Source organism: Acartia tonsa, chromosome 12, assembly GCF_053477335.1.
Source record: "Acartia tonsa isolate MP-2025a chromosome 12, ASM5347733v1, whole genome shotgun sequence".
NCBI lineage: Eukaryota > Metazoa > Arthropoda > Copepoda > Calanoida > Acartiidae > Acartia > Acartia tonsa.
The window spans coordinates 42,648,760-42,660,710 of NC_137271.1; the positions used below are offsets into that span (position 1 = coordinate 42,648,760).

At 34.9% G+C, this 11,951-nt stretch overlaps 2 protein-coding genes across 2 annotated transcripts in view; both read right to left on the minus strand.

Moving 5' to 3' along the window:
• Dis3 (exosome complex exonuclease RRP44-like protein Dis3) overlaps window positions 1–5,756 on the minus strand; it is a 104,454-nt gene extending 98,698 nt beyond the window's left edge. The window contains exons 1-5 of the mRNA XM_080179158.1: window positions 5,699–5,756; window positions 5,021–5,077; window positions 3,660–3,724; window positions 3,177–3,283; window positions 320–422 (exon numbers count right to left, since the gene is read on the minus strand). Of these exons, the coding sequence (XP_080035284.1) occupies window positions 320–422; window positions 3,177–3,283; window positions 3,660–3,724; window positions 5,021–5,077; window positions 5,699–5,752 (386 nt within the window). The 5' untranslated portion in view covers window positions 5,753–5,756. The remainder of the gene's footprint in view (window positions 1–319; window positions 423–3,176; window positions 3,284–3,659; window positions 3,725–5,020; window positions 5,078–5,698) is intronic.
• Window positions 5,757–5,763: 7 nt separating this feature from the next.
• On the minus strand, window positions 5,764–11,951 carry LOC145333894 (uncharacterized). Its single transcript, XM_080179157.1, has 7 exons — window positions 11,213–11,951; window positions 10,509–10,636; window positions 9,730–9,810; window positions 8,851–8,970; window positions 8,149–8,273; window positions 7,110–7,304; window positions 5,764–6,097 (listed from the first exon to the last, which is right to left on the minus strand). The coding sequence occupies exons 1-7, from the start codon at window positions 11,544–11,546 to the stop codon at window positions 6,007–6,009; spliced, it is 1,074 nt and encodes a 357-aa protein (XP_080035283.1). The 5' UTR covers window positions 11,547–11,951; the 3' UTR covers window positions 5,764–6,006.

An 11,951-nucleotide genomic window follows, 5' to 3' on the forward strand; every position in this document is an offset into this window, starting at 1 on the left:
AGCCTTAAATTTTGTGGCATATACTTGCATTGCAGTTCCCGAACCCTACGGTGCTACCCAGTTCCCAATACAACCTAAACTAACCTGCGGCGGATTCTTAAAAAAATTGAGTCGCTGCCTCACCAAAATTGTTTTTGCGAAAAATACTCCAATATCAAATTAAATAAAATCTTATGTTAATAATCCTTTTATGATTTATTTAATTTTTGTAGATCTTTGTGATTTTGGAGGATTTCTCACAAAAACTAAAAAACTCGCACTAATTTTCAAGTAAATGTGCTCGACCTGTGGCAATGATGGAAACCACCTACGTATTTACCTGTGTTCATTGACGAAGACCCAGAAGTTTCTGGCAGGATTGGCCACAATGTCCTTCAGTCTCTTGTAGATTGGCGATGATCTGTGACGTACCTCGTCCAACACTGAAATAGATAGATAAATTACTTTATTTTACTCTTAGAGGTTGAGTTCTCCTTCGATTCCAAGATATTATATAGATGACCTCTAATTTATCATCCATTCGTAACTCCAACTATAGGATATCAAGTAACATTCAATAGACAACCAACCCTTTGATTGCGCGAGCTTTGTATTTAAGTCCAAAATGTTCATGATGATGAGTCGCACCTGTTTAAGGACCAACAAAGAGAGGGGTAGGTTTCTGGTAGAATCCATAAAGGTTATGTGTTATAAGTTAAAAACAGTAGTAGAACGATAAAAATTTATGTTAACTTTTTAAATTTTTTTTGTCTATAGTTCTTTTCAATAAGAAATACACATATTTAGTGAATATTATCGTTCTACTACTATTTTTAAGCCTTAAAACACACACCTTTACGAATTCTACCAGAAACCTACCCCTCTCTTTCCCCTTCTATTACTAATAAAGTAAGGTGACTGGCGTAGCAGCACTAAGAACCATTCCTAACGTTTCTGTTATGACACAGTGGAGCCCAGATTCGAACCCAACACCTTTGCATTTAAAAACCGGTCAGTTGAATGACTGCGTAAGTATAAAAATTGAACTGTAAGTTGTTCAGATTTCTTTTAAAATAATAAACATCCATTGTAATTTGTATTTGCAACAAGGATGACAACATCCATAAAAGCGAAGCTCTGAAACTTAAGGACAAACGAACAGTAACACAAGTAGAGTGTCAGAACTGAATAAAAGTCAAACAAAATTGTGAGTTAAATTTGTTGAAAAACTGCTTAAATATCTTTAAGGATAATGTTTAAGGACATACATACATGTTTAGTACTTGATTTAAGAGTTGCTTCGCTTATGACATTGTACATTGTTGTCCTGCGAATCAGTATTCCAAAAATCAGAGCAATCGGACTATCTTATCATATATAAATTTGTTGTTAAAAAGCTAAAAATCAACATGTTCAAAATAGACGAACGGACATTGCTACGCTTTCCAAATCGTTCCTAACTACTACAGGAAGCACCATGCAAAGTTTGTTATCGATAGAACAATTTAAACATGTCTAAATTAAAGTAAAAAGCTAACTATCTCGGACGGAATAGAATAAAAAAACAATTTTTTTTTTTTGGGGGGGGGGTGAAGACACCCTCCCCAAAAATAGTTTAAAACCATCCCAGGACCTATAAAAAGCTTTACTGTAAAGAAGAACAATTATTGATTCAGCGGTTAGCGAGATCCTTCGGGACAGACAAAAAACGCTCATTTCTTTATAAAATAGGATAGAGAGAAAATGATAATTGGGTAAAGAAAGGTACATTTTATCATATGATGTAGCAATTACGTAAAAGCTTTTACTAGAATTAATTTTAAAATTTTCTGTAGTGAACGTTGAACAAGGATAATAAAGTAAGAAAGTGGCACGGCTTTATTAAAAATGCTGTAAATTAAAAGTTAGTTATATCATTGTTATTTTCTTTTCATCGTAGTTTTCTGTTCTCTTCCTAGTGATAAACCCCTGGATATAAATGACCGATAAAATATACCAATGTGACCAATGATTATACACAAAATTACCACTTCTGTAGATTATAAATAGTGGTTGAAACGTTGGACCAACCATTTAAAATTCCTTTAAAATTATACTGGTACTTAAAGTTTTATGAACATGTCCTCTCTTCGTTGTCAACAGATTATATCTTGATTGGTTGGTTTAAACTAGTCTAAACACTAGGGTTGGCAATCTGTATCCGAATCCGGGATCCGGAATCCGCCCAATTTTTGAAATCCGAATCCGGAATCTGTTTTTTAATAGCGGATTCGGATTCTTAATTGGTAGGCTAAAATTAGCGTTTTTTCTTTCAACTCCCGCTTTTTGAAGGCAGAGATTGTCATCATTATATATAAAATCTTTTAAGATCTGGTTCGATTCTCGAAAGTGAATGAACACCAAGAACATTAATTTTTAGGACATATGTAGCACTTAATTTTTTTAAATTTTTTAAAAAGGCCTTTTAAAATATTGCTAGAATCCGGAATCCGGAATCCGCCAAAAATAAGAATCCGGAATCCACAATTTTTTGTCGGATTCTTGTAAGAATCCGAATCCGGTCCAAAAATATGACGGATTGCCATCCCTACTAAACACATACACACACACACACACACACACACACACACAAGGTATAAAGTAGATTTGGTACTAAAAAATTTTCCCTTGGTACGTAATATAATTCTAAGAAGTTTCTTGAGAAACAAGTTCAATTTTTAAAAAGATGTTCCTTGAAAAATAAATTATGAATGAACTTTTTGAACTTTGACTAGAAAAAATTGGATTATTTCACAAAATATTATATTTTGTTCTAAAATTACATTCTTAGGTATATAATGTAATATTTCTTTTTTTATTACTATTTTCAAATTTTTGTACGACAAAAAACTAGGGATATTTAGAGCTAAGATAATGGAAGATAAAAGTTTGAACAGTCATTTAAAACTAGAATAACTATACCAATCGATATATTATTACTTGGATGTTACACCAGATTTTTATGTTCGCTGATAAAGGGATGCTCGCAGCTAGCTAAATAACGATACCCTAGCCCCTCCCCTCCTATTGGATGCAATAACTGACAAATAAATGAGTTTCATGTTAGCAACCTAAATTGACGACAATTTTTCCACTGTCATAATAGGTACATAATATCCGCGTATATTCTATATCCATCAAAACTTGTTCATCTTTACCTGTCTGTAGCACAATAACATTGTTGACCCCCTCCGACTCCAGAGCATCGATATGGTTCAGAACAATATTTGTATCAATCACAACAAAATGAGGTGTCTTCATAACACTGAAAAAGAAAAAATATTTATTCAAAAAAAGTCTTATTTAGGTACTTCAATTATGATTTAAAAAAAATCCTATTATGGTAGGTAAACTAACCCTAAAACAAAGTTTGTTTCTGATATGAAACAAATCTAAAATGTTTGATAAATATGAAGTAGTAAGGTTTTTTTGTCTGAAGCTTAAGTTCTCAATAACTACTGAACCGATTGGGCTTTCTTTTTAGACGAGTTTCACATAGCTCCTGTGATGGTTTTAGGCCATTCTTTTTCAGACTTAAGTCTTTCGATGGTTTTAGAGCCCCTCTCTGTCTCTTCAAATACCAAGCCTCTAAAGGCTAGGAGCGTAACTCATAGTTTCTTAAACAGAACAAAATGCAATACCTGGCAACGGACTTTGGATTTTCGGACAGCATGGATTTGTTGATAGCACCAACCATATCACACTCCTACAAAAAAGGAATTATTTTTTTTGCGGCGGAAGTTACTATAAAATTCACTTTGTATGTCTGTACCTCCGTCCAGGAGAAATGAGATTTACTCAGCTGCTATTAAAGATAGACCTTTGATTTTTCTTGTCAATATTCCTTTCATTCTGGAGCATATTTAAGTATACAACCATAACAGTTACAGTCGGTCTGCTTTAAAGCAGATTTTAAGCTATTTTATGTTTTCTCATTTCTACATATATTTGGTGTTTTTGGTCCAATTTAAAAATCTAAGATTGACCAAAGGATTCTTACTTAAAATCTCGGTTTGAATCTCAATCCTATTTTTAAGTATCATGACTAGGTACATAAATAAATACTCATACAGGGCTTTCCATAGACGTCCAAGCTATTTTTTTTGGGGGGGGTAAAAAATTTTAAGGGGGGGGGGAAATGTCGCGCGAAGCGCGTCGAAATTTTTTTTTTACCCCCCCCCCCCAAATTTTTACCCCGGGGGTAAAATTTGCTTCGGGGGGGTAATTACCCCCCCTGAAGTCTGTTGGGGGGGGGGAGGGTAAATTTAGTTTAACCCCCCCCCCAAAATTTATCCCTGGGGGTAAAAATTTTGGGGGGGTAATTTAAATTTTTTTAAATATTTAGTATTATAAATGCGCGCGAAGCGCGCAAAAAAATTTTTTATTAGGGATTTTTATTTTGGGGGGATATTTACCCCCCCAAATGATTTGGGCGGGGTATTTACCCCCTCCTAAATGGTTGGGGGTGCCTACGGCACCCCCAGGGTAGGGGTAAATTTTAAATGGGGGGGGGGGGGGGGGGGGTAAAATGAAAAATTTTTTGGGGGTGCCGCCAAAATCGTTTGGGGGGGGGGGGGTAATCGCCCCATTACCCCCCCCCCTGGACGTCTATGGGGCTTTCATACTAAACTTATTATTAAAATATATGTTAGATACAATATTCCAGTCAATTTTTTATAGAATTCACGAACATTAGCTGGTACAGTGACTGAGCTTGGAAATAACTTTTACAGTACTATAGCTGTCAGGGAAATGGGATGAATCGAACTGCCAAATGATATTAAAATACTGCCAAAACTGTCATCATTCAAGAGAAGAGTTGCTGAATGTTTAGCCAAGCAAAACTGATGACGACTCTCTCCATATTTTTCTAGGGAATAAGGATTGGAAAAAAATGTTTTTAGAACTCAATATTTTGTATTTCCCCCCTCTCACATATTAATATCCCCCCCCCCCCTCCCCTCCCTCCTAAACATGAACAATTTGTTCATCTATAATTTACCTTACACTTGGGATGTCCACACCAGATGTCATCTCTGAGATAATGTTCCCGCACCTCCTAAATATCAAATTAACATGATTCAACTAGTTTGAATGAAACTATTCTAATAACTTTTCTTTTAGGATATAATATACATTTATTTTATATGTATTGATTAGTTCTAACGGGTAGGTAGTAGAAAAGCCTTTAAAGTAACGGAAAGGTATATTTCATTTTTAAAAAGTAAGAGGATCTTTTTTCAAGTGGCGATTTCTCTTCGGAGGGTGAAGGTGTTCTCTTCTATTTTATAATGTGACACATATTACATCCAATGTGATTACATAAGAGGGTTAATGCTAGATAACAAAAAAATAACAGCTACAAAAAATAATAATGCGGGGGGTGGATTTACAGTCAATAGGAGCATGAAATACAAGCAAATTTATTTTCTTAACCAGACGATTTGGAATGATTCAAGACCAATATTATTTTTTTTTAAATTTCCATCTACATACACTTCTTTTTACTTCTCATTAAAATGGCGGCGAAACCATCAGTTTCCGTTCCAATTACAAAAGAACAAACTCCCTAAAATTGGTTAGACTCAAAACCCTGAAACTAATATAAGAGAGAAGCAGCCCAAATGAAGTAACTGGTACTTAATGCCCCGCCCCCTCCCCCCTCGCACTTATCTATTACCTTGATTATATTTCCACGTCTGGTCTTTCTTAGAAAGACCTTTTGAGTTAACATTCTATATCTGAAAAAAATTAGAGTAAAACACTAGAGGGAAAAGTGGTTAAATAACTGATATCCCTATCGCAATGACCTTGTGCCGACTCTCAATTGAGTCTTTGAAAATTAACCAATGGTATCGGGAATATTAACACTGCCAAGTAGCAGAAAAACAATTTGCAAGCAGACGAAAAAGGTCATTGGAAAAGTTATCTGTGTATACAATAAATTGTTATACATCTATACTATAGATCTGTTATTAAAATAAATATTCAGTGTAATTGATGTCTTTCCAATATTCTCTTCAGCTTTGGTGATCCTTTGATAAGATTCTTTTTGTCTTCCTCAGAAAGCTTGACGTGTCTAAAATTAATGTTTTAAAAAATATAAATTAAAGTGAAGTGTTTGAAATATTTCTTTTTAAAGGGGGGGGGGGGTTAAGCAATTATCTCGTAATCAATGCGCAAATGGCACTTAGTATCCGAATTTTGTTATGAAACTTGGCATGAGTAATCCTTGATAGAACTATTTTTCAAACATCTAACAAAAAGTTGGAAAAGTAAAGGTTAAGGCTCATCCATTTTTTAGCTATTTTCAAGGCAAATCCGTCACGAAACCTATCTCCACATAATACTCTTTGCCTCTACAAAACGTTTAAAACGGTTCTAGCCGGTAGTTGCTCTTACTAGAAATCTTAAAAATGGTTTTTGTATCATTTAACATGATTTAAAGCAAAAATATGTTTCAAAAAGTTGATTCCTACGTAATTTAAGACAGATTTGCCCTAAATATAGCCTTAAAAAAAGGCTAAACGGCTAAGTCGTTAGCCGTTACTTTTTCAACTTTTTGTTCGATTTTGGGAAAATAGACCTAAAAACAGAGGTTACTGAATAAAAGGGTGCACGAAGCGAAACATGACTTTGACTCTGGGTACAGGAGCAATTTTTGTGGCCCTCTAGCTCTAATAGGAGCCGAGATAATAATTCCGACTTTAAATGGTTAATGTAGAAGTTACTTTCTTCTGGAAACATTTTTTAAAAAACAATTCTTTTGGGTTAAAAAATGAAGGTTTTAAAAATGTTATCTCACTGACATAAAAAAAAATAGTGGAAATAGTATGCAATATTTGAAAAAATAGTGGAAATAGTATGCAATAGTTCAATTGCATACCTACTATATATTAAAAATGTTTGGAATAGTATGCATAGTATGCAAAAATTGTGGAAATAGTAGGTATGTTTGTGGCCAGCCTGACTTTAGGGACTTTATGAAGTTGAGTATCCAAACGTTTCAACCACAAATTGTAATCATTGGGGATGTGCATCAATTTATGGGACATAGTCTTATCCCTTTAGATCTCTAAGAAAAAACACACCTTAACAATTTAATTTCTCTGAAAGACAACTTGACATTTCTAGAATGTGCCGAGGCAATCTTGAGCTTCAAGTTAGCCACATCACTCTCTCTCCGCTCCTTCTGCTTCTTGATTGTATAATCAGAGTTAATGAACATGTTGACGTGCTTCTCACATACAGACGTGAATAGGCTCATCTTCTCAGATTTAATCTCCCTTAATTATAATTTATTTATAATTATATGTAGCCTTGAATTAAGAACTCCACTCAAATCTAAATGGTCATACTAACCCCTATAATCAATAAAATGTAAGATAGGTATTCAAGCTTCTATTGGCTGATAAAGAGAGTGTCTATTGGCTGATTTAGAGTGTGTCTCTAAATTATTTGTAGTATAGTGTAGTTTAGTCTCTTTATTAGCGTAACCAACACTAGCGGCTTCACCCTAGCCTCTAGGGGCTTTGCCCCATGAGGTAATTTAAAAAAAAAATTAAATTCGCGTGCTCCGAAACATAGTTTCCACCTACCTAAAAAAAAATATGGGGGGGATTTTTTTATTTTTTGGATGGTTGGAGGTGTCCCACGCTCCAAGAAAATATCCTAAAACCACCACAGGACCAGTAGGTATATTCCCTGAAGAGTAGAATCCGATCGGTTCAGCGGTTACCGAGATCTTAAGGGACAGACGGACGGACGGACATCAAGCTACTTTGTATTATAGATAGCAAACTAACACACAAACAAACGGACAGACAAACATTTTGGGGACAATCATTACGGATCGGAAGTCCACAACCCCGTAGAAATGACATGAAAGCATAGATTTTTTATTTGGTAAAAAAAGGGAACACTAGATGCCTTTTTGTAAAAAAAGGGCGTAATACACATTATTTAGATACTTTCTTTTGTATATAGCATCTATAGGAGAAATCTAAGTTTTTGCAAGGCACACCATAAAAAGAAAATGGCCTATACAAAATTTTTTACGTAAGCAATATTGTAAAATTTATATCAATGGATTAAGTCAACACTTAAGAAATGTTAATTATCAATCCTGACCTGGCCATAGCCGTGTGAATTTTTGGGACAAGGGCGATAACATCTGCAGCCGCGTAGCAGATCATATCTTTTGTCAGCGGCCGTCTGGCCCAAAATCCTTGATCCTGCCGGTATACTTTCTTAACCTGTAAAAATATTTTTTTATTAATTACCTAAGTATTGACCTACCTACTGATGACGAACCTGGACACGAAAATGGACTATGAGCAGCCAATACAACAACAGTATTGACAAAGAATGCTAAAAAAACGTAGGTAGCAAAACTATACTCAACAATCATAAGAAGTAATCTACAAAATTTAAAGCAAAAAGTTGTAATATTTTGATTTACTTCACACAGTTGTCTTTTTTATCAAAATAAGAAAGAGGGCAAGTGAAGATATTGTAGAGCTTTTATACCTACTGTCGCATGAAAAATATTTAAATGTTAGGTAAATATATTTTAATTAAAATTTTATTTAAAATTTTGTCAATATATTAGAAAATCAGCATGTTTTAAATGAACGTACGGACTTTCTGGTAACGATTATGAAGTTGCTACGCTTTCTAATTCGTACCTAACTATTATAGGAATCATCTCTAGCAAAGTTTAAAATTAAAGGACAATTCTAACCTGCTTAAAATAAACAAAAGAGCTAACCGTGACGGACGTACGGACCTACCCTAATTATAGAAAAGCTTTGCTAAAAAAAAAATAACTACCTGATCCTTCATAGGGTTGACAGGTGCGTTGTATTGCTGACACAAAGTATTGAAGGAAACATTATATATTTTGTCCACTGGCTTTCCTGTCTCCTGATGCTGTATAACAAAGTGCGCAGCCTAAACAAAACCGGTTTTTAGCTGCGAAGTAATATAGATTTTTACATCATAATTATTAAAATATTGGATCTTAGAAGACATGTAGATTGTATACATACATATTACATACATGCATCATGTTGCTTTAGTTTATAAGATTTCTATATTCAATGCCTGATATTATATGCAGAAAAATTTCCTTTAAAACAATTTCAATGATGTGCAGTGCAATGTAGGCCAAGGTCGTGTGTAATCAATGAGTTACATCTAGTGCAGTGGTAATCCCAGAAAGGGAGGGGACATTAAACTTAATCTAAAGAAGGGGTTATTTTGTAAATCATGATTGGGGATGAATGATAAGGGGGGGGGGGGGCGAAAGTGACACTTTTTGAAACCAAAACTAAAAGTCAAAGGAACTCAACTAAAAAAAGTGTTACAGGTCTGACATTTTGCATGGCAGTTGCTTTATAGGGGTACAATATGGAACTGTGAAAAAACGGCGGCGCAACCGCCGAAAACCGCCGAGAAAAGGCAACAAAAATTACGGCGGGAAACGGCGGTTTTCGGCGGTTGCGCCGCCGTTTCTTCACAGTTCCATATTGTACCCCTATAAAGCAACTGCCATGCAAAATCTCAGACCTGTAACCCTTTTTTTAGTTCAGTTCCTTTGTTGACTCTTAGTTTTGGTTTCAAAAAGTGTCACTTTCGCCCCCCCCCCCCCTTTGTTTAATCCCTGTAATATCCAGGATTATACCCTACAATTGTATCATGTTTACTAACCTGAGTATCAAAAATATTGCTGAGAGTTATCCTATGTTCTTTATACAGGGCGGCTGAATCATTACGACAATCATGGATGACCTACAAATACAAGGATGACAACACAAAATCGTATAACATTGTACCATGTTGATCTAGGAATAAATATTAGAAGAATCATATGAAGAGGATAAAGATTTCATACAATAAATGTTGTTAAACAGTTAAAAAATCAGTATTCTTTAAATAGACTTTCTGGCAGTGTTCCGGAGCCGGAGCCGGGAGCAGCAACATTTTTGGTGGAGCCGGATCCGGAGCCGTATTTTTCGTTAAAAACGGCTCCGGCTCCGGAATAGCTAAAAATGATTTTTTAAAGTAATATTATAATTTGGCAACGGTCTATTTCCATATAATAAACTGAAAAACTATTGTTACTTAACAAATAGACACACATCCTTCTACTTTTATATAGCTTTAATCAAATAAAAGCAAAATATTATATATTATTTATTTTATTTTATCAAATTCAATAATGAAAAAAAATTGATATATTAATTTTAAGGTAGGAGCCGGAGCTGGAGCCGGAGCCGGAGCTGGAGCCGTATTTCCAAATACGGCTCCGCGGAGCCGGAGCCGCATCAAAATTATACGGCTCCGACACCCTGCTTTCTGGTAATGATTATAGAGTTGCAACAATTTCTTAATCCTATCTTACTGTGAGAAATAGGAAAAAGTGGTGTCCAGGGTTACATCTTTACATATATATTTTAATAAAATCCAAAGTTATAATCTTAATCTACCTTAACAATATCTTTTGATTGTAGTAGCTGTCCAAGTTTTCCCTTGGTGAATAAAGCTGGATTAGTGTGCACATCAAATATAAACACCTGCCCCTCAATCGTACTGATCTGAACCAATGTCACATACCCTAAAATCATGATCATAAAAAGTGATACTAATATTATATGTTTCCGGTAATAAATAAGTTACGCCGATTTAACAAAAAAATATGATTTTCAATTAAAAAATTATACAGAAGCATAACAACCGAATTAGTTAGGTATGATAAATTGAGTCAATTATTTTTCTTAATTGATAACTTTTTAATAACATTAACTACTTAGTTAGGTATTCATTCATTAACACGAAAACTGCATGGGTAAGTTATTTTTCGGGTACAATCCCTTTCGTGATTACGCCTCTTAAGGACGTGTCATTGTATTTTCACAGTAGCTTTTTCCTATATATTTCTAGCCCCCGCGGGGCCGATTACCTAACCCTGTGGGACTTTCACCTAACCTAACATAACCTATCAAAAGATACGGTGAAAATAAGACGAAACGCCCCTTAAGAGGTATTGTCACACAGTTAAGGGACTATACCCAATTTTTCTTCTGTAGAATTCAATGCTTACCCCATATATCATATAAAACTAATCCCTGTATGAATTTTCTTAATTATATGCACATCAATGAATTATCCCTAAACTTTATAGTGGTCTAACCTGTAGGGCCAAGATTAACACCCTCACCATCCAACCCAACAGGATGACCAGCCCGGAACCATTCATCCACAAGCTGCCTACACTCCGTTTCTTTAACAATAACCCGCGACACTTCAAGAGTCTGTATTTTCAAAGCCTCCGTTTCTTCATGCGTTAACGACGACGATGCAGATGGCCTGTTATCGTTACCGCCACCCATCATACTACGCTGCCCTCTGCCTAGCAAATTAGAGGATGTGCGAGTGTATAAAGGCAGTAGAGGACTTGCTCGTACTACATTGGTGATGACCTTTAGCCTCTGAAAAAGCGAAAACACATTGAGGCCTGTCGACATGCGATCGACGTATAGCCTCAATGTCGATTTAATTAGACACCGGGAACTAGAACTAATACTTGGTTCACATGTGACGGCGCTCAACTCCTGAAAGTCAACCCAAGATAATAAAAAAATATTAAGCTATTTTTATAAAAGTAATATACAACCCTCCCTTCTTTTAATTTAAACTATTTAATATTTAGTATTTTTTTTAGTATACGATCTGTGTCGGTCGTGGTGTCCGGTCAAAGTCAGTTGGGTAGCAAAAAAAAAATAGAAAAAAATCTAAATAAATCTTAATTTCTACATTAAGTAACGAATTTAAAAAAGTACAATCATAAGATTAATAAATAACTTTTTTAGTTTAACATATTTAAACGATTTGGATATATCTAAATTAATTTGTCTATCATCATTGGGCAT